General features: G+C 50.6%; 1 protein-coding gene across 2 annotated transcripts in view; it reads left to right on the top strand.

The window, feature by feature from the left end:
• Nucleotides 1-13,318, top strand: part of LOC144951359 (integrin beta-5-like) — a 44,007-nt gene extending 30,689 nt beyond the window's left edge. The window contains exons 11-15 of one of the 2 annotated variants that reach the window (XM_078881578.1): nucleotides 1,210-1,432; nucleotides 2,772-2,872; nucleotides 4,493-4,612; nucleotides 5,894-6,060; nucleotides 8,699-13,318. In XM_078881578.1, the coding sequence (XP_078737704.1) occupies nucleotides 1,210-1,432; nucleotides 2,772-2,872; nucleotides 4,493-4,612; nucleotides 5,894-6,060; nucleotides 8,699-8,776 (689 nt within the window). In that variant the 3' untranslated portion in view covers nucleotides 8,777-13,318. The remainder of the gene's footprint in view (nucleotides 1-1,209; nucleotides 1,433-2,771; nucleotides 2,873-4,492; nucleotides 4,613-5,893; nucleotides 6,061-8,698) is intronic. The other variant, XM_078881577.1, reaches the window with a different exon arrangement.
• The last annotated feature ends 13,061 nt before the right edge of the window (nucleotides 13,319-26,379 follow it).

Raw genomic sequence — 26,379 nt, 5'->3', positions numbered from 1 at the left:
GAGATGTGATAGAGCAAATCTGAGATCAGATTTGGAATCAGCACCCTGAAATTAGTCTAAAACAGCTGCAAAAGTCTAGGCCAGAAAAAAAGTGTTTTTTTTTGTTGACCAGTGTAATTTTCACACCTTAACGAGTTCCTCGTTTCAGACTCAGTAGACGTAGTGGGGATCCAGGACCCTTGACTGCCTTGCCGGTATGAGCGAGAGAGGTGAGTCAGAAACCAAGTGGAGCGCCGGATCGTCGGTGAGGATTGTGAGCGTGGAACGTCCGATGCCGAAACATGCCCGTCGTGTTTGTAATTACCGGCGAAACTTCATGGTGCTCAAATTGTTAATGTTGTGGATTTACTCTCCAACACGCCGGTGTGCTGAACTAGTAACTAATCGGCACGTTATGTTTACGTGACAAACCTTTACAAATTGGCCATGTTGGGTGGTGGCGGGTTTAACGACACATTTATATTTACGCGATCTAACCAACAACAAAAACCTTTTATCGAGAATATTGTTTGTGAAAGCCCTCCGTGTTAAATTTCCTCGCTTACTTGGGATGTTGGGATCGTGGTCTGGGATGTGTCGACCTCGTAGACTCATTTCCCTATTGTGATTATATTTTTCCATCTTGATTTGAAGCTTTTGTGAATGCAGGAATCCATACTCTTTGGTTCTTTCGGTGAAGTCACGTAGGTAGAAAATAATATAAATCATGACGTTTCTGGCGCAACACAAGCATCCGTCATCAGGTCACGGACGCTTGTGCTTTCTAATTTGATGTCACATCTTAATCTGTTCAATTCATTTTGGAATTTGCTTGATAGTGTGCTGTATACATGGGTTCTAGATTTGAAGCTTTCGTGACTGCAAGGATTCATACTCTTAGTTTTTTGCTGTATCAGCAAATCTGGCTGTGACGGTCCCACCTGATGACGGAGACTTGTGTTGCCTCCGAAACGTCGTAATTTATTATTATTTTATTTTTCTTAATTTAAATTTCATTTTTTACCTCCGTGACTTTACCGAAAAAACTAAGAGTATGTATATATGGGATTTGGTCATTATACGTAATTAACGTACAGCATCACGGGATGCTATTCACGTGAATGACACCATGGATAATTTTGGTCGCCAAAGCCTGCCGCTACGTGTTAAACTGACGCTCGTCGTCCGCCCCCCCCCCTCTCTCTTGCCCTCCCCCCCCTCCCCCCCCAGGCAACGGGCACTGCGACTGCGGCGAGTGCCGCTGCGGCCCCGACTGGGTCGGCGAGAGCTGCAGCTGCACGACGCTCACGGAGGCCTGCCTGGGCGCTGACGGGCGGCTCTGCAGCGGCCGGGGGCTGTGCTCGTGCGGCCGCTGCGTGTGCACCCAGCCCGGCGCGTTCGGCGACGTCTGCCAGAAGTGTCCCACGTGCCCCGACGCCTGCAGCATCAAAAAGTAACGCCACGGGCCATCCCCCCACCCCAACACCCTCCCCCTACCCCCCACTCTCCCCCCCCTCCCCACCACCTCCCCCCACCAGTCGAGCGCCACGCTGGTGAGATGTTAACTACCTCGCCTGGTGTGCAGGAGGGTCTGGGGTTCGATCTCGACCCTGACGCCTGCTGCTGTATATTTGCAGTTTGCGTGTCTCTCTCTCTCTGCCCGTGGTCGCGTGGATTTTTTTTCCGGGCCCTTCGGTTTTTCCCTCCACATTTAGAAACGTGTTTAGACTATTTAGATTATTTTTCTGCGATAAATGTCCAAATGATAAGCCACTTCATTGAGCTATCGTTTGTGGCCTGGTCGCTTTTGAACAATAAGTTAATATCTCAGTGGGTGTTGCCTGGCAGGATGGGGATGGTTTAGTTTTATTTGTACGTGTTTGGGTGATTTGTTTACCGTTATTGTACTTTGCACTCTTATCATATCGTTGTTTTTGTATTGTTTTTTCCTTTAACTTTAATTCTAGATTTGTAGTTTTCGTGACTGCAAGGATTCATACTCTTTGGTTTTTTCGGTAAAGTCACGTAGGTAAAAAAAATTACGTTAACAAAGCTCAGGACGTTTCGATCGCAACACAAGCAGTCGTCATCATCATCCCCCCCCTTTTCTCTCCGCCTGATGATGACCGCTTGTGTTGCGATCGAAACGTCGTGAGTTTTTGTTTTTCATTATTTTATTTGTATTCTTTTTATTTTATAATTTTCTATCTACGTGACTTTACCAAAAGAACCAAAGAGTATGAATTCCTGCAGTCACGAAAGTTTTAAGTCAAAACTTAATTATTTGCTTGTATTTAGTGACTTGCTTACCATTTTCTCTATTTTGTTTGCTGTTGTAACTCGCTGACCCTTCCCATACTGGACATCTGTTGCAGAAGAGCTTATTGGCTCATCTGATTCCTCCTCCAGTCCAAACAAAGACTCTGATTTTACTGGTAGGAACCTCCTGGTTCCACCAGCCCACAGGGGATTATTGTGTCCGTCCGTCGTGCATCAAAAAATGGGAGGGGTGGGGCTGGGTGGAGTGGGGAGGGGCTGGGTGGGGAGGGGCTGGTCACCCCGTGGTGCCCTTATAAAACTCAACGTTTAACCTACTCACGCCGGCTTGTGCCCGCCCTCATAGTCGGGCATATTTGCGGAATACACCACGCCGCCGTTGACCCTGGCCATTGACCGAGCAACCCAATGTTCCTACCAGCTCCCTCCGCAGGAATGTGTTGATTGGCTGAAACGGTGCGCATTCCGGAGGGCGGCTTCGTGCTTGTGATTGGTCGGACGCTACGTGTTCACAGGGAGTGCGTCGAGTGCCGGTTGTTCCAGCGGGGGCGCCTCTGGGAGGACGGCTCGTGTGCGCAGATGTGCGTCGACGAGATCCAGCAAGTGGAGACGATAGGTCCGTCGCACGCACGCACGCACGCACGCACGCGATGCACATATTCATGGGACATCCCTTGCCAGTATCAAAATATAAGAATAGGTTTTACCCCTTTTTGGCAATAAAACAGTTGTGTTAAGATGTTAAAACACCAAGCTGAAATCTCTTACCAGGAATCATGTTTGCATTGACCACATGTAACTTGTAGTGAACATGCAAACATAAAACATGCTCTGGTAAGTATATGTATTGTCTTTGAAACTGATTGGTCCACACCAGAGAACAGCTTTCTTGAGAGCGTAGTTCTTAAACAGTGTTAGACCAAAGGATGCCAAAAGACGAACAACACGAAGACAATGCTGAGTAATGTCTGCTGGGCTGCATGCTATAGGCAGAGCTGCATGCCCCAGTACACAGTCTTGCCTATCAAGGACCAGGGGTTACAAGGCTCAGGCTGAAGCCAAGGCCCAGGTGACTGTGCGCCCGAAGCCAGTGTCAAGACCAGTCATGGCCACGTGCTCTAGACCAGGGGTGGGGAACATCCGGCCCGCGGGCCGGATGAGGCCCGCGAAATCATTTCGTCTGGCCCTGCCAAGGCAAACGCACGACTCGAAATTCAATAAATCTAGGCGCTTTTTTTATAGCAACGTGAATTAAATTTTGTATGGCCCGCGCATTTTGTTATAAATATCCAAATGGCCCTTTGCAGAAAAAAGGTTCCCCACCCCGTCTAGACCAATGGTTCTCGACCTCGCTTGTATGTACGTACTTTGAACTTTCGCACCGTACGTAGCCAACCGTGCTAATTGGAGGTGCGGACCGCCGTCAACCCTCAAAATATTTTCGCATGCCTCCGTGCACCGATAACGCACATTTCTAAACTTAGACCTACTCTTGATGAATGCCAGGAATCGGCAGATGTAGCCGAGAGCTAGCCGTGTTGACGAGCCGTGAATGCGGTCTGCGAATCGTTGGGCAGTTCCACGGACCAATCCCCCACGACCTTTCAGACCAACCCCCCCGGTGGTCTGTGGACACGCGATTGGGGACCACTCCTCTAGGCTTAGGCCTTGGTCAAGGCTGGTGGCTCCAAGCCAAGTCCTCAGACCCAAGCCCACACCCCGGATGTCACTCTCAAGGATGTGAGAGCCTAGAAAGTTGTTTCGAGCGGGTGTCGATTTCCAGGAGACTTGTCTTGAAGACCCAAGACTGCTCGGTAACCGCACATATGCACGTATGTACGTACGTATATTTTAACTTATTTCATAGCCAACCGTGCTTATCGGAGGTGCGGGACCGAAAGACAACAAACTAAATGCAAAAAGCAGTTCTAAAGAAATTCGTTTTCGATCCAGATGATTTAAAAGTGCATAGCTAGCTCCCAGTGGGGTCCTAATATCGGAAGGAAGAGCGTTCCAGACGGCCGCGGAAGCGCATCTGAGAGCGCCACGCGATGCAGTGACCTTCTTCATGTTCGATGGGCGAGCCAAAAGCCGCTCCCTGCCGCGAGGGTGGCCGTCGAGTTCGCGTCGCGACGGTTCGTCCTCGCGTCGCTTGCGCAGCGGCGATCTGCGATGCGCCGTTGACTTCATGCAGCGGGCGGGCGCGTCTGCGCGCCCCCGTGTGTTGGTGATGCAGATGAGAGTCACAAGGACGCCGTGACCTGCAGCTACAAGACCCAGGACGATTGCATCATGTCGTTCACTTACACAGAGGACTCTGACGAGAAGTCCGTCCTGGCTGCGCTCAAGGAGCCAGGTAAACCCGTCCGTAGTCTTCACGAGCGCTCACCATGTGATCGTACTCGTATTTACGGTACATGTGCATGTGCGTGTATATATATACAGTAAAACCTTGGATTGCGAGTAACTTGGTCTGCGAGTGTTTTGCAAGACGAGCACATTTTTGAAATAAATATGAATTTTATAAACGAGCGAGATCTTGCAATACGAGCAGTACGTGTATACGCTTTGTCTGCCGAGCGTCACGTGATCACAACTGATGTACGAGTGCTTTGGATTACAAACACGTTTCCGGAACGAATTATGCTCGCAATCCAAGGTTTTACTGTATACGGATGTTTTTTTGCCAATCCACTGCCGGATGAGGGTCTTGCCATGCCGAGCGGGTCGTAGAGGTTGTTTGACCGTATGCGGCACGCTGGTCAGTGCGGGTATTGTTCAAGGGCTGGGAGCATAGACGTGGGTTGATGGGGCACCAGTCAGTCTGGTGGACTTGAGTCCTCAACATGTGCGGAGCGATCAAGGAGTGATTTTCGTGGGAATGATAACCACGGTAGTAGTGATAGAAGAGTGAAAAGGAAGCCACTGACCGCCACTGAGCACATTTCCAACCAACGTCGCACCACAAGCATCGTCGCACACCTGCCTGATTCCCTTACTGATAAACTATGAAACTATTAAACTAAATTTTATTTTGCCAGGTAAGGCCCCACAGAGCTTTATAGGGCTTGTTCAGAAGAGACCTGGCTATCACAGATGATAGCTCAACGAAGTGGCTTATCGCGTGGAAATGTAATGCAGCAGCCGAATATTCTGAACGCACGTTGATTCTAAACGTGGAGGGAAAAACCAGAGGACCCGGAGAAAAATCCACGCGAACACGGGGAGAGAGAGAGACACGCAAACTTCAAATATACAGCTGGCGTCAGGGTCGGGATAGAACCCACGACCTCCTGCATACCAGGCGAGGTAGTTAACATCCCCTAGCCACCATGATGATGATGATGAGAGAGACACGCAAACTCCAAATATACAGCAGGGGTCAGGGTCGGGATCGAACCCACGACCTCCTGCATACCAGGTGAGGTAGTTAACATCTTGGAGGACCCAGAGAAAAATCCACGCGAACACGGAGCGAGCGAGAGAGACCCGCAAACTTCAAATATACAGCTGGCGTCAGGGTCGGGATCGAACCCACGACCTCCCGCATACCAGGTGAGACAGTTAACATCCCGTGAACTCCTCTGTCTCCTGTGTTGTCCGCCTCTTCCCCCACCCCCGGTGGGCCGTCGCGCAGAGTGTGCCCACGGCGTGAGCGATACCAACGCGGTGCTGTGCGTCGTGGCCGGCGTTCTGCTCGCCGGCGTCGCCGCTCTGCTCGCGTGGAAGCTCATGGTGACGGTGCAGGACCGGCGCGCTTTCTCGCGCTTCCAGAACGACCGCATGCACGCCAAGTGGGGCGCGGTACGTATCAGAATCCGAATCGAATTCTTTGGCTAATGCTGGAGGAATCCGATGAGCTCTAGTTGAGGCGCGTAAGAAGGTTGCAACAACAAAAAAATATTAAAACACGATAGTGGTGCAAAGTACAAGAAAGGTGGTAAACAAATTCTTGCTTCTTTCGGTAAAGTCACGTAGAAGGGAAATAATAAAATAATAAATATAAAACTATTAAATTCTCACGACGTTTCGACTGCAACACAAGTAATCATCATCAGGTGTGAAAACCACAGCAAATTTTTTTTGAAAAAAGTGGCGTTTTTTTCTTAACGTTAGCACTTTTTTCAAATGTTCTTGCTGTGGTTTTCACACCTGATGACGATTGCTTGTGTTGCAATCGAAACGTGAGAATGTTATAGTTAAAATTTTATTATTTTATTATTTATCTTTTACGTGACTTTACCGGAAGAACCAAGAATATGAATCCCTGCAGTCACGAAAGCCTTAAATCGAAAGATAAACAAATCGCACAGAATCGTACAAATACAACACTCAACCATCTCCATCCTACCAGGTCGAGCCCACCGAGGTATTCAACTTATTTTTCAGACGTGACCTGGCCACAAATGATAGGCCAACAAAGTGGCTTGTCACGTGGAAATTTATATCAGCAAAATTCATCTAAATAAAATCAATGCATGTTTCGAAATGTTTTTTTAACTTCTTTCGCAACTGTGCGTAGCCAACCGTGCCAATTGGAAGTTCGGGGAGGGAGGAAAACAAACTGAACACACAAAAAGGAGTTCTAAAGAAATGACTTTGTCATGCTCGATGATTTGAAATGAAGGAAGAGCGTTCCAGACGGCCGCATAGCAGCGCTTTCGCAGAACACAGCACAGGTTATAATAATGCTTACATTTTACATAGCATCATTCATGCTAATAGCATCCCATAACTCTGTACGTTAATGATATATAAGGACCAAATCCCCTACACAGCCACTGCCATGCAAATGAAAACCCTACTACTACCAAGCAAAATAAAAATGAATAAACAAATTAAGAAATGGCTAGACAACAGAAGCAGCACAAACAACAACAACAATCTACGTTATCACAACAGAGAAAGGAGTCCACATCCCAGACCACAATCTCAACTTCCCAATCAAGCCAGGAAATTTAAAACGCGACCAATATCATCCAAAATGAAGGATTTTTTTGGGTTAGATTGCGCAAATATAAATGTGGCGTTAAACCCGCCACCACCCGACATGGCCAATTAGTAAGGTTTGTCACGTAAACAAAACGTGCCAATTAGTAAACCTTCACAGGAATGCGGCAGAAAGTTACGGCTAACTTATACCGATCAGTCCAATCTCGTTGTCGATGTTTTATTTGAACCGGTGGCCCCCCACTGCCTGGCTATCGCGATCCGATTCCAGAACGCCGGGCGCGAGCCAACGACGTGGAACGAAATCTGAAGAGCGTGCAGGGATGCACGCTCGGAATCACGTTGACAGGACGGGCAAAGGGGTGATCGCATGGATCTGAGCGCAATTGACACGCGAGAATTCAGACTTGAGAAAAAATGAAGTGAGCGGGGCACGTCATGGCTAACGGGGGACGATGATGGCCGATGGTCAGGAACCGTGACGGAGCGGCAGCCAAGGAACGGGAACGCGTCTTGAGAGGACGCTCCGCCGAGGGAGATGGACCGATGGTGGAACGAGCGTGCGTGCGGCTGGATTAGCGCCTCCGATTAGCACGGTTTTGGCTCTGTACGGCGCGAAAGACATTCAACGTATATTACGTCGCAGGCTTGTGAGAGGGTAACGCCAGTTTAGGAAGGCCTTCATCTAGCAGTCGATAGATCATGGCCGATGAGGATGATGATGTCTCCATGTCAGGGTTCTTCGAGTTTCGTGAACGACAGATTTGAGGTGACCCCTTCAGGCAGAAGACAAATATATATATATCAATGATGATAATAGATTAAAAAAGACTATTAACTTCAAGAAGGAACAATTAACATGTTTAACGCCACCGTTAAAATACATTAAATTAGACCTCATGTGTCCTGACTTCTGGGCCACCCTGCATAATAGGTGACGTCTCAGGCAAATGGCCTGTCTTCATGGCAAGCAATCAGAGATGCACTGGGTGATAAGAGTGGACTTCGACTCCCAAATTGTATGATCCACTATGTCTCGCCTCTCTGTGCCACGACGAAGAGCCATTGCCCAAAACGTCACCTGTCATGTATTTTGATGCATATATATTTTTTTTAAAGCGGCGTTATTGACCTACGTGTTGAAATTATTTTTTGTCAAGGTACGCTTGTGCACCGGCTGCCAACGCTGCAATAGCAGCGTCACCAAAGTTATTCGGTCAAAATAGTGAATCATTGCATAGCGACAGACTGCGGGTTTAGGCGGCAGTGTTTACAACAAACAAGCTTCTCGCTCTGCCCGGACAGTACCTTTCACACACGAGCGTCGGCCGCTGACACATCCTGCCGTCCACAAGCTCGGCATTCGAAACCACCCCACGCTTACTCACTCCCGCACACAGACCGGCCTCTTTCATCGCGTGACACTGTGCGCCGTTTGTCCCGTTTTCCCCGACGAACTCGCCGCTCATCTGCGTTTTCCCCCTTTTCGCAGGGCTCCAACCCGCTCTTCCCGAACTCCAACCACTCCGAGGTCTCCTTCCACGGGCTGCCGCTCCCGTCTGGAAATTGAGTTTTTTTTTTTGTTGAGAGGTCGGAGGCGACTCGCGGCGGATCGGAACGCAGACCAACGCCGTGACACGCCCCTTGTAAGCGGGCCGTCTGTCAGGAGACGTTCGCTTGAGGCCGGGTTCAATGAGTTCCTTCTTGTTCGCAACGAGCCGTCACCTCGAGACTGGCCAGACCGACGTGGACGCCAGCCGAGTGGCGACCGACTCGCGCCCATCGCTCGACTTTCCTCCGATCCCTGCCGAGGCGCCCCCCACCACCGCCCCTTGCCCGTCGACCTGCCTCTTAAATGGCACCCGCCTCGTTATCCGCCCCCTCCACCCCCCGCCACGCTTGTACATCTTTTTTTTTTTACCGTACAACTGAGCTGCACCGGGTGTATTGGGCGGGGGGGCCGTGTCCGTCGACGGTTCGACGTCTCCCACCCAATGGGCGAGGGGTCGTGCTGTGTTTAAAGAGTCGTCACCGAAAGACTGTCACACGCAATGAAATGCGTCGTATGCCCCCCCCCCACCACTCCGGCCCTGCTTGGCCCCGAGCCAGATTCAGAAGCCTCCTTTGCGAGGCCAAAGTATCGCGGTGGCTCGATACGGCAAACGTCCGGTGGGAAGTCCAACCCGTGCCGTTAAATGCCCCCCCCCCCACACTGGCTTATCTCGGATGTGCCAGTGGAAAGTCGGTATGTATATATATGTAACGTGTCATCCCGAAGTCAGCGTATGAAGTTGCGATTTTATTCAGGCAGGCTCACCTTGAAAGAAGTGGATTCGGAAATGACGGAGCGTTGTCATTTACAGGCGGTGACCGTCGTCACTGACGCCGTCGTCACGATGACCGTCGTCACGGTGACCGTCCTCACGTTGACCGTTGTCACGGTGATTGTCGTTACGGTGATCGTGACGATTGCCGAAATGATGGTGATGATTATTGAACTAAAACTAAACAATTTTTATTTTATCAGGTTAGGCCCACTGAGCAGCTGAAAAGCTATTTTTCAGAAGCGACCTGGCCATCAAAAATGATAGCTCAACGAAGTGGCTTATCATCATCTTGTGGAAATTTGTAATAGCCAAATACTCTAAAACGCGCAATGTTTATGGTAAATGTGCAGGGGAACACACCGGAGGGCCTGGAGGAAAAACATCGATGCGACCACATTTTTACAGTGAAGATGCGCAAAGTGTCAACAATCCTGTGCCGATCGGAGAGGAAATGTGTTCGCGAAATGCAGCCCGGTCAATAATCAACACAGTGACGGCGGGATCACTCCAATGAAAATTGTCTACAGTTTCTTGAGATGGCGTTTCAGAGTATCCTTTCATGTGTAACCTTGTAATCATCCTTTTTAAGTTATTGATGAATTGTAATATAAACGCGTGGTCATGTGTAGCAATAACACGTCTGTGTTAAATTCGTTTTAAGTGGGGAAGTGAAGCACCCCACTTGACATTCCCTGCGTGCGTCCGCGCGTGCGTTTACCTGTAGAAACGTTCGCCAATTCATGATACGTTCACACGCTCCGTTGCCGTAGTGGAACACAAACTGTTTAAATCCATAGAAGCCTTCCCACGGCAATACGAATTAAATGTCGCACGACTGCCGGTTACAACAAATGCCCGGTGCTTCGTGAACACTTTTGGTAAGAATTGGATTCGGTTCATTCTAAATTAATTCCAATTCACGATGGAATTTTTTTGTACCCCTTTAAAATGTTGCGGCTGCCTGTCCAGCAGCATGTGTGGCCAGCTAACGAAGTGGGCCTCTTATCCGTAGCGGCGAAAACAAAGTGTGTAGACTACGGTAATGGTAACGTTTTTAGCGTGTGGTTGATACATGTAAATACCAGCGTGAAAAGCCAGCAGGTTATTATTGACTTGCTTTCTGTCCGCGTACGGTGCGAAATAAGTTCAACATACATACATGCGTACGTTCGCGGAGAAGTCGGGTATTCCATTCCATGGTCCTGTATGATTGAATTCTCCGCTGGCCACACGCAGGCAAACTTACTATGCTTGAGATTCCGTATTATTGCTTGCTGCTCAAGAGAGACCCCTTAACACAACACCAGCGTCTCGAAGCTCAGTTGATTGGATTGACTTTGTGTGCGTAATGAATAATCAAATGTCTCTGCTTTTAAGACTTGATATATTTTATTGTGCTACGTTTTTATGGTGACCCTGGGACACACACACGGAGCAATGAAGCCAGAAAACAACATTGGAAATATTCCCAGAACATTTCGTCTTTTTTTTTTTTAACACGTAGAAATAATTCACAAAACGTTGTCATTAACACAGCCTTAAATATAAATTTATGGAAAAGCCGGGTGACGCCGTGCCATAAACGTGATGAAGTACGCCTTCTGGGTGCCACAAGTTCTGGCCTGCAACCGCTTGAGGACGGCAGTGAAGTGTTTATTGCCTGCTGGCGAAAAACTCGTCAGGGTAAGCGATTCGGAGGGTGGCATTTTCAGCTTCTGTAGCGCCCAAAAGTGAGTTTATGCTTCATCATGCGTTAAGTTAAACTTGTTTGTCCAGGTGAGAACTCAAGAGAGACCACGAGAGTCTCTGTTGCAAGTGTGACCTGCCAGGCGAGGGGGGGGCGATGATTGCTGTGCAGAATCCAATTTTGGGTGATCCACCGCGCAATCTTCGAATTTTGGCAACTTTGGGACCCCGACGCCGGCACACGATGGCCCGCTCTTGCGAATGACGCCAAGGGGATCTTTAGGGTCCACTGTGAGTGAAACAGACGGCGCATAGCAGCAGCAGCAGTAGTATAATTATCACTCGGGTTATTACCGCACTATTAATCGTGGCGGCCACTGGATTCGAACCGTGATAATCGGCAACAGTCGGCCAGTGCTTTTGTCGTGACACCGACACACGTGGTGACTTAGCAAGACCCTTTTATTCAGACAGCACCAACGATGCCCAGGCTTGGTTCTTGAGGCTTGAGCGCCATCTTCTTCTACAACGTCTCTTCTCCCCCTTTTGCTTGTCCCCTTTCATACCTCCCAAGCGCCCTCTCTGGAAGCTTCTATGACCCCACTCCCTTCGGCCAATTCTGGCCCTTCCCCACCCAACGGTTCTAGACCATCCTTCTGCAGTCCACCGCTCGCTTTCTCGCCTCTCTACCTTTCACATCTTTCCTCTAATCGCTTTCGATCTTCGTCTCCCGACCAATCACTGCCGATGTCTCCCTGCACCAATGGGAGACCTTGACCCACCGAAGGGGCCATCCATTGAGTAGGTACGCAAAAATATGTCAAAACTTGACCCTCCCCCCCCCCCCTCTCTGTACGCACGCGGACTTTTTACATCCCCCCCCCCGAATCCTATAGAACGGCCGATATTAAATCCACGCAGAAACTATCAAGGATTAATAATATTAACGTGTTTAAGTGCACAGATAGTCCACCGCCGGAGTATCTAACTATGCGTACGCACATTGTCAGTAGACCCCCCATACGCAAGCGTACGCATTTGGGTTAATCCCCCTCCATGCGTACGTACTAAATGGATGGCCCCTAATTGTCTGTGTGACCTTACACTTGTGTCAGGTCAGCGCTCTGTTATCCCATTCGTTACACTTTGAGCGGTCGTGGCCGTCTTTTGTTGTCAGGCAAGAGAGATTCACTGACTCCCCCCCACCCCACCCCAGGGACCAGGCTGTCCCGTTACGTTGGTCGCCTTCTACATTTTCCCCATTGGGCCCCCCCAGCATTGCGGGCACGCGTGGCGCGGTGTTGACGCAGTGGTTGGCGCACTCCGCCGCCACGTGAGCACGTGGCCCCGAGTTGGATCCCTCGAACCCCCGGCCACGTGTTACCTTCGTTGGCAAGTGACATCTCTGAGCCGGGACCTGGGCCCAACCACCCCAGAAACTCGCCAACCTGCGCTGGCCAGCGTCGGGCAGGCTGATGTGGTCAGCCTACTAACAAAGACTTGACGCATGGCACGGTGAGGCCGCCTTCCAGCGGCGGATTGACAAAAAAAGAATGCAAATAAAATTGGCCGTTATGAAGTCGGTGCGAATGAGAAAAGGTGGGCACATTCATTCTATTCTTGGCTCGCCATCGAACAAAGACGGTCACTGCATCGCCGCGGCCGTCTGGAACGCTCTTCCGATATTAGGGAGCCACTGGGAGCTATATGCACCTTTAAGTTTAGATTGAAGACTCATTTTTTTCTAACTGCTTTTTGTGTTTAGTGTGTTGTCCTTCCCCCCCCCCGCAACCTCCGATTAGCACCGTAGGCTACGTACGGCGTGAAAGAAGTTCAACATCATTCAATGTGGGCTTTTGCACACCCGGTTGCCAAAACGCGATCCCTCAATTTCACGTCCCGTTAAGGGGAGGACTCGATTCTGACGCCGTGCAACTCGCCAGCACTCTCAAGTGCGGCGCCCTCGTTCCGGAAACGCCCTTGAGAGGATTGGGTCTCCGCTTCTCGCGGTCAAACAATCACGGCGGCTATGACGACGTCCGCGAGAGACGTGCGGGTCCTGACGTGACCCCCCCACCACCCCCCCCCCCCCCCCCCGTGAGTTAAGAGTTGACGGCTTCGTTTTTACAGCAGCCGCCACTGGCCCCGTTCGCCGCAACGGCGAAGCAATGACGGCCGCTGCGCCATGTCCCCCCAAACGCGCGCGCCCAGACGGAAGGTCAATCGGCTTTGTGTATTGACCCGAGAACCTAGTTCCGGATGAAGCTAAGTGCGGGGCCTGCAGCTTATGATGTTATAAAGGGTCCCTAAATTAAAAAAAACCTGTAAATATTAAAAGGCAAATGTTTGCCTTGCATAGTCAAGTAATTGTATTTTTTTCATTTGCTATACAGCCAGATAAGACGACAGGTCGCTAACCTTAAACACCCAGGCATTCATAAAAGTCGAAGGCGGTATCATCATGGCTTGGCTTCGCGAACGAAGATCTAGGAAGGACATCCACATCTTCTGCAGGCGCGCTGGTGGCTGACGAGGCCTATGCGGGACAGGCAGGTCCTGCCACAACGGCTGCAAGTATAGGTCTGATCTGGGATGGGTGCTTGAGGGGTCACGGTTCTTCCTCCTTTTGTCCTCCATACGGGCCCTGCGGGTATCTTCGAAGAAGGAGGTGGCCTGGTGGACTGTGTGCCGCCAGGAGTTGCGATCAGCTGCTTGTGTTGCCCACTGACGGTGATTGATGCAGCAAGCAGTGAGGGACTTCTTCAGGGAGTCTTTGTTTCGCTTTCGTGGTGCCCCTATGTCGCGATAGCCAGAGGACATTTCCTCATACAGCACAATCTTCGGTAGGCGGTGGTTCTCCATCCTGCCCAGCGAAGCTGTATCTTGAGGACCATGGCCTCGATGCTGGTGACCTCCGCTGACTCGAGGACTTCAGTGTTGGCGACGAAGTCACTCCAGTGAATATTGAGGATTGTGCGGAGGCAGCGCTGATGGAAACGCTTGAGGAGACTCGGGTGACGACGGTACGTGACCCAGGACTCAGCGCCATACAGGAGAGTGGTCAGCACAACAGCTTTGTAGACATTGACCTTCGTGTCTCTTTAGGTTGCTGGTGTTCCAGACACGTTTGTATAGTCTGTCGAATGCACTGTTTGCCTTGGACAGCCTGTTGTTGACTTCGTTGTCGATCTTGGCGTCAGACGAGATCACGCAGCCCAAGTAGCTGAACTGGTGGACAGATTTCAGTTCTGTTTGTTCAATGAAGATGCTTGGTGGATGGTGCTCCTCATGGGGTGCGGGCTGATGAAGAACTTCAGTCTTCTTCAGGCTGACTTCAAGACCGAAGATCTGAGCAGTTTTCGCGAAACAGCACGTAATTCGCTGCATAGCTGCCTCTGTGTGAGCAAGGAGGGCGGCATCGTCAGCAAATAGCAGCTCCCTGATCAGTTGCTCCATGGTCTTTGTGTGGGCCTGCAAACGCCTCAGGTTGAACACACTCCCGTCGAGACGAAAACGGATGTATACGCCATCAGCGTCGTCGAGGTCCTCTGTGGCCTGCTGGAGCATCATGCTGAACAAAATGATGGACAGCCCTGTTTCACGCCGTTTTCAATAGGGAAGGGCTGCGAGAGGTCGTTGCTATGTCTGACTTGTCCAAGCTGGTCTTCCTGAAGCTGGACGATCATGGTGAGGAACTTCGGTGGGCAGTCTGTTTTTCCAGGATTTTCCAAAGTCCCTGCCTGCTCACGGTGTCAAACGCTTTTGTCAGGTCCACAAAGGTGACGTACAGCGCTTTGTTTTGCTCCCGGCACTTCTCCTGAATCTGCCTCAGGACAAACACCTTGTCTTTGGTTCCCCGGTTGGCTCTGAAGCCATGCTGTGTCTCTGGGAGGTGATCTTCAGCTATTGCGGGTACCAGTCTATGCAGCAGTACTCTTGTATTTTTCCGGCGACGGACAGAAGTGTTATGCCACGATAATTGGAACAGTCTGATTTCTCCCCTTTGTTCTTGTACAGGGTGATGATTACTGCATCTTTGAGGTCTTGAGGGAGTTTACCCTGCTCCCTGCAGCAGACGAAGAATTCATGAAGTTTGGTGTGCAGTGCTGGGCCTCCGTTCTTCCATACTTCAGGAGGGATGCCATCAACTCCTGCAGCTTTACCACTCTTCAGCTGTTTAATGGCTTCCTCAGTCTCTTGGAACGTTGGTGCCACATCCAGTTAAGTTTTCACTGGTTGTTGTGGGATGCGGTCAATCGTTGGATCTTGGACAGCGGCTAGCATTGAAGACCATGTAGAAGTGCTCAGACCAGCGGTTCAGGATTGAGTCCTTTTCGGTGAGCACTTCTTTCCCATCTGCACTCCGCAGGGGGCTCAGGATTTGCTACGAGGGGCCATATACCGCTTTTAGAGCTTCGTAGAATCCCCTGTAGTCGCCAGTATCAGCGCAAACCTGAGTTCTTACTGCGAGGTTGGTCCACCACTCGTTCTGAATCTCTCGAAGCTTGCGCTGGAGGGTGCTGCATTCCAGGCGGAAGGCTGCTTTTTAGTGTGGGCAGGATGGTTGGGCCAGGTGGGCCTGGTGTGCTGATCTCTTCTTTGACAGCAGCTCCTGGACTTCTAAGTTCTCATCGAACCAATCTCTGTTATTCTTCATGGAGAATCCGAGGGTATCTTCAGATGTTTGCAGAACAACAGTTTTGATCCGGTCCCACAGCACTTCAGGAACCGGAGGCACGTCTGCTAGGCAGCTCGGTTCCTCTATCTTAGATCGTAGGCTTTTCTGGAAAACTGCTTTGACCGCAGCAGACTGAAGGCTGCAGACTTTGAGCTTCTTCCTCGGGGCGCCACCTTTCCTTGGTCTGGGTTTAAAGTGGAAGCTGAGTTTGCAGCAGACAAGGCAGTGGTCTGTGTGACACTCGGCGCTGGTGTGAAAGACATTTTAGGTCACGCTGGCGCACTAGGATGTAGTCTATGAGATGCCAATGTTTTGACCGAGGGTGCATCCAGGTTGTCTTCAGACTATCTTTCTGCTGGAAGATGGTGTTGGTAATGGAAAGCTGCTGTTCCGCGCAGAGTTCAAGTAACAAGCGTCCATTGTCGTTGCAGCTGCCCACACCGTGCCTTCCAAGTACGCCGTTCCAGGTTTGCGAGTCTCTGCCCACTCTGGAGTTGAAGTCGCCAAGGATGACAATCTTGTCGTCAGCTGGGACATCCTGCAGAAGGCTGCGTAGGTCGGAGTAAAACTTGTCTTTGTCAGCGGGATCTGCCTGGAGAGTTGGAGCGTACACACTGAGCAGCGTTGCGTGTTGCTGATCACGCATTGAGATGATGCGGTCAGAGTGTCCAGTTGGCAGGCTTGCAAGCTTGGTAGCGATAGAGTCCCTGATCATGAAGCCGACACCTGAACAGCATCTCTCTGTTGCTGGTTTGCCTGACCAGTAGAGAGTGTAACCTGCGCCATGCTCCCTTAGACTACCTTCCTCTGAAAAGCGGATTTTGCTGAGGGCGGCAATGACAACATCCAGCCTAGCGAGTTCGTGTGCAATTAAAGCAGATCGTCGCTCAGGTCGAGTGCTGTCAGCTGAGTCTAGCATGGTTCTGATGTTCCAGCATGCCAGTTGGAGTCCTTTCCCACCTTTTAAGGCGAGTGGGATGCGCCGTTGATTCTTTGATATAGTTCGACCGCATATGAAGATGCCCGTTGACCGAGGTAAGCCAACTGAGGAAGGAGGAGATGAGCTTTGTTTAGGCCACCTTTTCTAGGCCCCTCTCCGTGTGGAGCAAGCAGTGCTGTCCCTATAAAAGGCTGCTTGGTCGCTCAGGGTGCTGCCGGGTGATGATGTCGTCTCCAGGTCATCATCTATAGCCTTAGACTGTCGGGGCAAGTGCTGTTAGCGAGTAGCACCTATGAAGGCCGGCACGGCACACAAGGGGGTGGGTGGCCAGCGCCACGCCCTGAACCGCCTTTGTCTCCCTCGTGGCAATGTTTAAGCATTGTACCAGGTACTCATTTGAGGCCGAGTCGACCTAGGGGAAGGCTCAGGACCGGATCAGACAGTTGGTGGCCATGAGCGGGAATCAAACTCGGGTCGCTGGGTTCCTAGCGCAGCATAGCGCTCTCTCTTGTTCGTCCATCATAGTTGATGATGACCATGACACATTTGTCATTTTGTTGGGTTTTGATGAGTGCGCAGATGGCTGAACAGGCCAATCCGAGCCCGGAATTCTCCGTGGCACACTGGACAGGTCAGAGAGGATGTAGAGCTCTGAGGTGCAGCCACAAGTCCTTCCTTGGTAGATTTGCGCTGCTGCCTCTTCAAGATAGCACAGGAGCTTCTCCTACTCTCAGAGGACTGCACCGTCCTGTACTTTTCTTCTCCAGGCAGGTCGGTCCTGGGCTCGGGGTTCCCAGCTTTTCAGGTCGAATCCAAAGCTCTTCAAGGAAGCTTTTAGGGTGTCCTTGTAGCGCTTTTTGGGGCCATCTTGTGCTCGCTTGCCATTCTTCAGCTCGCCAAAGAAGACTTGTTTTGGAAGTCTCGGACAGGGCATTCTGGTCACGTGGCCAGTCCATCTAAGCTGTTCCTTCGCAAGCAAGGCGTAGATGCTGGGGATATTGACCTTGCTGAGGACTTCCGTGTCAGGGATTCTGTCTTGCCCATTGATCCTCAGCAGTTTCCTCAGCTCAAGTGGAGATGATTAAATTTCTTGGCATGGCGCTGGTAAACTGTCCAGGCTTCGCACCCATACAAAAGAGTTGGTAAGACAACAGCCCGGTAGACCTTCAGTTTTGTCTCCTGCTTGATGCCAGTCCTTTCTCATACCGAGTCACGTAGACGTCCAAAGGCTGCACTGGCCTTGACAATCCTGATGTTAACTTCATCATCTATGTGCACAGCGCGAGACAGAGTACTACCAAGGTAAGTAAACTTGTCAACGGCTGAAAGCTTTTGCCCATTCACAAAGATGGGCTCAGTGTAGGGTTTCCCAGGAGCATGTTATAGGACTTCAGTCTTCTTTGTGCTTATTGTTAGGCTGAAGTGGTCCATATTGTCCTGTAGATCTTTATTTGAGCCAGCAGCCAGAGCACAGTCATCAGCAAACAAAATTTCTCGAACAGTGACTTCCTCCACTCTCGTTTTGGCTTGCATCCTCGCAGGTTGAATAGCCCACCGTCAAAACGGTAGATGAAGCTAACCCAGTGTTGTGGTTCTGGAATGAGTCTTGCAGAATGGCAGAAAATATCATGCTGAAGAGCGTTGGCGCTAAAACGCAGCCTTGCTTCACCCCGTTTGTGATTGGGAACGGATAAGAGAGTTCTTGCTGGTCTCTGATGCTGGCCATCATACCATCATGGAGATTGCGCACGATGCCAATGAGCTTGTCTGGACACCCATACTTGGCCATGATTTTCCATAGGTCCTCCCAGCTGACTATCTCGAATGCTTTTGTCAGATCAACGAAAGCCATATATATGTAACGGCGTAAGTAGCGCAGGAGACGTTTGACGGAGGCAACACGTATTTATTAACAAATGGGTACTATACAGTATGTAGCGCACCCTAACACTGGAAGGGGTAACGGCCCCTTCACCCAGTCTATCCGAGGCAGTGTCCCTCGGCTAACGTTTCCCCGTTAGCTCCTACACTCCTCTAACCCAGACCATCCTATAGAGGCTAACTCACCTGGCCCAGCTTCGGCTCAGGTCCGACCCTCAGCCACACGAGCCTGGCCCTCACAAGGACACAGACCTCGCTGCTCTGAGGTCGCCCCTGGCTTGCCCTGCTCGGCTCTTACAAGAGCAGCGAGTCAGTGTAGTCCCAGGGCTAGCTAGCTGCTCTTCAGTCTTCACTGGCTCTTCTGCTCCAACGACTGCCTCGAGCTCTCTCGCGCACCGCCTTATATACCCAACTGCCCCCGAGGGGCAGGGCTGTATGCGGACGTTGATGTAGACACCCCACGCATGGACCGTGATGTAAACACCGCAACGTAATGGCTTGCTACACCCCGGTACGTAACACCTCTACATATAGATCAACATTTTGCTCTTGGCATTTCTCCTGTAACTGCCGGGCAGTAAATACCATGTCAGTGGTTCCACTGTATTTTCTGAAACCACGCTGACTCTCAGGTAGCAGACCCTGGTCTAGGTAGGCGGTTCAGAAGGATTTTTGCCAAGATTTTGCCAGCGATTGATAGTATAGAGATGCCTCTATGGTTGTCGCAGGCCTGCCGATTGCCTTTCCTCTTATAGAGATGGATTATAGAGGCATCCTTGAACTCCTGGGGAACGGCTTCTAATTTCCACAGAGACTGGAAGAGGTCGGTCAGTTTCTCGCCTAAGCGAGGCCCTCCAGCCTTGTAGATTTGTGCTAGAATGGCATTGGACCCTGGAGCTTTGCCTGATGAGAGGAGGCTTATGGCTTTGCTGGTTTCCTCAATGGATGGTAGAACAGCAAGGGACTGGTTTCTTTCCGCTCCTATACAAGCGCTCCCCTCCATTGCACTTTGGACAGACACGGACTCTAACAGCACTTGCCCCTACAGTCTGTCAAGGCTATATGGGGAGGTCTTTGTCTATCTCTATGAGTGTGTGCGTACACCTGTGGATAATTTGTCCACGGACGTGGATCGAGTCTCGCGACGCATCTTTACTCGCCGTGCTTTATTAATGAGGAGGGCCTCTTCCCGTTTGGTTTCCTCCGTGCATTTTGATTCCAAAAGCTGTGGACGAAGGCACGCCTGCCCCTCGTGAAAACACTGAGCGAGTCGCGCTTGACGGAGCTCCCTCCGAATGCGCCGGACCAACTCGGAGCGCTTTGCATCTCTCGTCTCGGAACATTTGAAAGGGGGGCAACACCACCCCTCCACCACCCAGTGGTAGCTGTCCCTATGCAGGCACAAGGTGACAGAGCACCCGGCCTGCGAACGGGGTAACCAGTCCCCTTATCTTCCAGAGGCGAGCGATCCCGGTCCACCGTTACACCCAGTAGGTTGTACGTCTAAATGTTTGCCCCCCCCCCCCTTACTCCTCTCGTTGACCCGTCCCCCATTTGTCTTTATCGATGTCGCATTCGGAGAGGGTCTTTCGACAGCCCCTTGCGTGGTGAACCCCTTTGGCGTCGGCCCGGTGTGCGCTCTCCGTGAAGTCGTGAAGGGCGTCTGACGTTCGGCAGGTGCGACTGGCCTGCTCCACTTGGTCTCCACTCTTTATTAGGTCAACACCCGCAGCCCGCTGGTCTCAACACCGAACCAGCTGTTCCTCGCGACGCGCCCCGCACGCGCTTTTCCGTCAGTCTTTCAGTTCCCCTCGCTCCGCACACCGCTGGCCGACGGTGTGCTGAGTCCGTGCAGCCACGTGGCTGATGGCGCGGAATCCCTCCGGCCACCCAACATGGTCCCGCTTCTTCACTCCAACAATTGACCCGGAGCCCTTCCGGGCTCCCACCTATATCCCCTTCACCACGTGACCCTGTCTCCTCCCTCACACCACGTGCCTTCGAACCTTCCAGATCTCACCCCTCCATCGCGCCCTGCTGGCTCCGCCCCTAGGTTCCTCCCCCACTCACCTTGCTTCCGATTGGACCCGAGGTGAGCGGGGACCTTCACATACGCCCCCATACTGGCTCCGCCCCTCAATACCCCGGCCCATGTGATTGGCCCAAACGCCAGCAGCGAACCCCGCTTGCGCTCGCATTACACATGGTAGAGATTGTTTTTTTCGGTGGGGGGGGGGTGTTAGATCGCGTAAATATATAAATGCGTCGTTAAACCCGCCACCACCCGACACGGCCAACTCGTAAGGGGTTGTCACGTAAACAGCACGTGGCCAATTCGTACAGCACCATTGGTTGCGTGTTCGTGAGCCAAGCCACAACATTTACAATGCGAGTAACGGACGTTTCGCCAGTGATTACAAACCAGCTTCGTTAGGCGTCGGCAACCAGATGTGTTCGTCTTCTTGGTTCTTTCGGTAAAGTCACATAGAAGGGAAATAATAAAATAATAAAAATAGAACATAATAAAATACAATTCTCACGACGTTTCGGCCACAACGCAAGCAGCCGTCCTCAGGTGAAAAACAGGTCTGTCGGAAAGACAGCGTCTGAATGAAACACCAGCAGGCTTGGAGCGTATATTTAAGCTGGGTTGGAGGGGGAAAAGCGCCTTGACTCGTGAGAATTATTTTATTATTCCCCTTCTACGTGACTTTATCGAAAGAACCAAGAAGTTGAATCCCTGCAATCACGAAAGCTTTAAATAGAGAAAAAAAAGATCTGTTCGTGTTCAAGTGGCTGATCATTTTCGATTTAAAGTTTTCGTGACTGCAGGGATTCATCTTCTTGGTTCTTTCGGTAAAGTCACGTAGAATGGAAATAATAAAATAATAAAAAGAAAACATAATAAAATAATTCTCACGACGTTTCGGCCACAACGCAAGCAGCCGTTGTGGCCGAAACGTCGTGGCCGAAACGTCGTGAGAATTATTTTATTATGTTTTATTTTTATTATTTTATTATTTCCATTCTACGTGACTTTCCCGAAAGAACCAAGAAGATGGCTGGTCATTGTTCGCGCCCCCCCCTCCACCCCTCCTCTACGGCGCGAGGACTGTTGCTTCCGGCTCCTGTTCTGCCGCTGAGAGAGCGCTAGAAGCTCGCTATATGCCAGCCAGCCAGCCACGGGGGAAACGGGCTCGACGAATCCTGCGGGTCCGCATGCGTGGAAGCGACATCCATCACGCGTTCGGCGAGAGGCGGGCGTCGTATGGCAGGCAGGGCCGGATCAAGGCACGGGAGCTTTTAGGGGCTGTAGCCCAGGGGCATCCGCAAGCTGGACGGCCTCCAGAGATGAAGTGAAAAAGTCGTTTAATTTGTGTGAACGGTGAATTTTATTTGTTTGTTAGCCTTGTAAAAAAAACACAATTTTTTTGTTTCTTTAACTTTGTTTTTCTTTTGAGAATATTACTGGGGGATTCTAGATTTGAAGTGTTCGTGACTGCAATGATCCATACTCTTTGGTTCTTTTGGTAAAGTCATGTTTTGTGAAGTGCTGAGAATAACTCGGCGTGTTGTTTTTCGAAGGGCTGAGAGTTGTCAAAAAAAAAAAATGGACGCATTTATTCCCGGAAATTTTTTGTTTGCTTTTTCCAAAGGGGGTCCATGGGACGCATATTAAAAACGTTGAATTTGACAACCGCGAGAGAAAGGGAGAAACAGAACCCACACGCTGCCGAGACAAGAGAGGCACGGCTCCGCTTGGCAGACAGAGCCACACACGGATTGTTTTTCGCCTTCCGTCGGCCACAACCGCGGCGAGAGCCTCTACGAAAAAAACATACCGACAGGGACCACGCGTTGAGACGCCAAAGGGGGGGGGTGAGGGGGAGGGGCAGTTCCGAGCGCGCTCCGAACGTCGTCAGCGGAGTTGCACGCTCTGAGATTTTGGAAAGCGAGAGGCGATTTTTTGGGTTCGGGACGGCACCGCTGCCGATTTGTCATTCGATCGCGCGGCTAGAATATCGACGCCGTCAACCTCTTTATTTATTTATTTATTTTTGTTTTTTTTACGATAAGTGGAAACAAGAAGATGCTCGGTGTATTCGGCACTTTGCTTCGTTCATCATTTCGTTATTTTTTTTTTACTTAGTTTTATGTACACTCACTCTCTCGCTCACTCTCTCGCTATCTCTCTCTCTCGCTCTCTCTCGTTCTGCACGCAGACCTTCTTGCAGTACGACGGCCTCCGACGGGTAGCTCATATCAGCATGCAGAGCTCCCCGTCATCTGCCACGGAGCACACGGCCTCCTCCATCGCCCACTGCTCCTTGAAGGCCGGCACGGCGTGGGTCAGCCGCGCATGGCGGAACTCCAGCCCACACACCCTGGCTCCGACCAGAGCGCGGAAGATGCCCAGGCTGTTGGCTGTCAACCCTCTCTGGCGGGGGGGGGGGGGCGGCAAGTGCCCTTTTCGCAAACCCCCCCAAAATTGTCCAGGTATAAGCGTTGAAGCGTTAAACAGTGATGGGTGTACAGGAGTGGGGGCAGTGTCGGATTATCGTAGTAGCAAAAGTAGCTACATATGTAGTAACTACTACACGTGTAGCTACTACACATGGCCCCCGTGCTAAATGCTTTCAAGCTATCAATTCCGCCTTCAACTTTTATTACCGACTGGGTGTGTAAGGTTAGCGATTTTTTGTATTAGCTGGCTCTATATCAAATGAAAAAATACAATTACAGTACTTTATTATGCAAGGAAAAAATTGTTTTTAATATTTACGTGTTTTTTTTCATTTAGGGCCCCTTGATAACATCATATGCTACAGACCCCGCACTTAGCTTCATCCGGCACTGGGTGGGGGGGGGGTAGCAAGGGTGTGGAGGGGCTATACGAACAAAATAGGAAATGTTTAAACACGTGGTCGGAAACTTGATACGTACCTATCTATGTTTCGAACTTCTTTCGTGCCGTACGAGGCAAAACGTGAAGTGCGGTACACGATTTAAAGCGGTGCGTATCACCGCCGTTGCACATTCGTTTTCCTCGTGGAGTAAGAACGCGCCGTGCACGCACGTGAACGTTCCACATACATACAGACGAACGAACGACCGACGATGACGACTACATAACGTGTGCTTCTCAACCCTGTAAACCAGGGGTGGGGAACGTCCAGCCCGCGGGCCGTATAAGGCCCGCGAAATCATTTGGGTCTGGCCCTGCCAAGGCAACCGCAGGCGGGACTCGAAATTCAATACATCTAGGAGCAAACCTGGAAAAGCAGTTGCGAGTAGCAGCATCAATCAATCAATACCAGCCAACATCACACGCCTCGCCATAGAGAAGCAGTTCCAGCCCATCGCATTAGGGGCGAGTGAATTCAATGTTTGACCAAATAAAACGGGACTAATTTTCAAGTTGATAATTTTGTATGGCCCGCGAATGATGTTAGAAACATCCAAATGGCCCTTGGCAGAAAAAAAAAACATTCCCCACCCCTGCAAGTTTAAACCCTGGGGGTGGCGTGGAAAGCCACGCGCTCTGCTTGGTACGGCGTCGGTGGCGGCCAGCTGAGGACACCTTCGCAGCCTCCCATCACCTCCTCGTAAAACACCCGGGGGGGGGAGGGGGGGGATGTAGTCGGTCGCTCTCCCACCAATTTAGCCGGTGGCTCGAACGACTCCGCGGTTCGAGTCGTGGGGGGACACTGTGCGTGCCGTCCCCCGGTCCTGTCACCTACTACGGGAGTTGTGTACGCATGTACCTGTGTGTGTGTTGAACTTTTTCCGCACCGTACGTCAACCGTGCTAATCGGAGGTGCTCGGGGTGGGTGGGTAGGGGAAGTACAACATACCAAATACCACAACAAGCAGTTCTAGTTAGGTGGGCTCGGAGAAGGCCTGGAGCGGGAGAGTAGTCAGATAAGATTTTCGGTTTTCGGTTTCATTTATTTGGTATAGCCCTGTGAGCCATTCGGCTCTTGAATCGGGTGCAACCGCAACAAACAAAACATGAACAAGAAAAATCTTAGTGACTATGCACACACAGAAAAATCCAGGAAAAAACAGCAAAGTTTTCCTGAAAAAGAACCGTATATCAATGCTGTGTGCAAAAATCCCAGTGGGATGCAAGTCAAACAATAACGACCATAAGACAATTTAGATTAAAGTTATCAGTAACTCTGTACTACAACACACAAATATGGTTAAACCAAAGGTAAGGTGGGGGGGGGCAGGAGAGCACACGGAGGGAAAGGGGGGGAGCAGAGCGATATGAGATGGGGGGGGGGAGATGCCATTCAGAACTCCGAAGCTGTTGGTGTAACCCAATGTCCAGGTCAGACCCCCCCCCACCCAACCCCCGCCACCGCCCCCCATTCTCCGTACTTTGCAGTCGGTGGGGGGGGGGTCGAAGCGAGCGGCGGCGTTTCAGGAAATTGCGCACAAAACGACCCACGTGGCTCCGCGCCGCGGGGCTTGTGACTGAGGCCGCGGTTGACGTTGTGAACGTGGCGACAGCAAAGCGAGCGCCGGGGAAAGTTGTAAGTCGCGAAAGAAACTTGAAAAGAGTCCCGCGTACGGAATTGTCAAGTGCCCGTGTGTTCTTGTGCGAGCGGCTCGGGTTGTGCAACCCTGCGAGTGTTTTGTTCCGTTATCGCTTTTTTTTTCTCTGCCATTGTTTTGTCGATGATGTAGGTTTGTTTTGGGGTTCGATCGCGTGAATGTAAATGTGTCGTTAAACCCGCCACCACCCGACCCAGCCAATTAGGAAGGGTTGTCGCGTAAACAAAACGTGGCAATTTGGTACTACTCTTAGGTTTTTTCGGTAAAGTCACGTAGGTAAAAATAATAATAAATGAAAATAAATCAATTCATTTATTATTTTTTTACTTTTTTTATTTTTACCTACGTGACTTTACCGAAAAAAAAACCTAAGAGTATGAATCCTTGCAGTCACGAAAGCTTCAAATCTAGAATCAATTCGTTACTAGTTCAGCACACCGGTGTATTGGAGAATAAACCCACTACATTTACATTTCGAGAATCTGGGTTTACTCTCCAACACACAACCGGTGGTGCTGTTACTAGTAACGCATTGACCACGTTTTGTTCACGTGACAAACCTTACTAATTAACTGTTTCTGGTGGTGACGGGTTTAACGACACATACTTACACGATCTGACCCCCCCCCCCTCGCCCCCCCCCCCCAAAAAAATACCTCATGGATAATACTGGCCGCGAAATCCGACTCCTTGTTAAATTGTTTTGTCTCCGTACCTCCACACTGAATCGCTTGTCCCGCTGACTTGGTGCGTTTTTTCTGGTTGGTGTGTGTGGCAACTCTTTGCAATTCCAGGAACCTCGCCACCGAAATGGAGCCGTGTGCCAAATGAGGACAAGCGAGGGAAAGCGGCGCGGCGAAATGATATTCGAGCCGCGTGGATAATGAGGGACGGCTTAACGGGTTGAATTTGTTTTAACCGGGGGTCGTGAGCACCCAAGAGAGCAGGATGAGTGTCATTTGCAAGGGTGACCTGGGGCAAATTTTGAACCCTGACACCGATGTGCAGTGTGGCCTACGCTTGTAATTGAAATCGGGGATGTTGGGGCAGGGGGATGTTGAACTTCCGCTGTGAGTCGAGCGGTAATAATTGGGGCA

Source organism: Lampetra fluviatilis, chromosome 62 (genome assembly GCF_964198595.1).
Source record: "Lampetra fluviatilis chromosome 62, kcLamFluv1.1, whole genome shotgun sequence".
Lineage (NCBI taxonomy): Eukaryota > Metazoa > Chordata > Hyperoartia > Petromyzontiformes > Petromyzontidae > Lampetra > Lampetra fluviatilis.
This window is presented reverse-complemented; position numbering and strand designations above follow the sequence as displayed.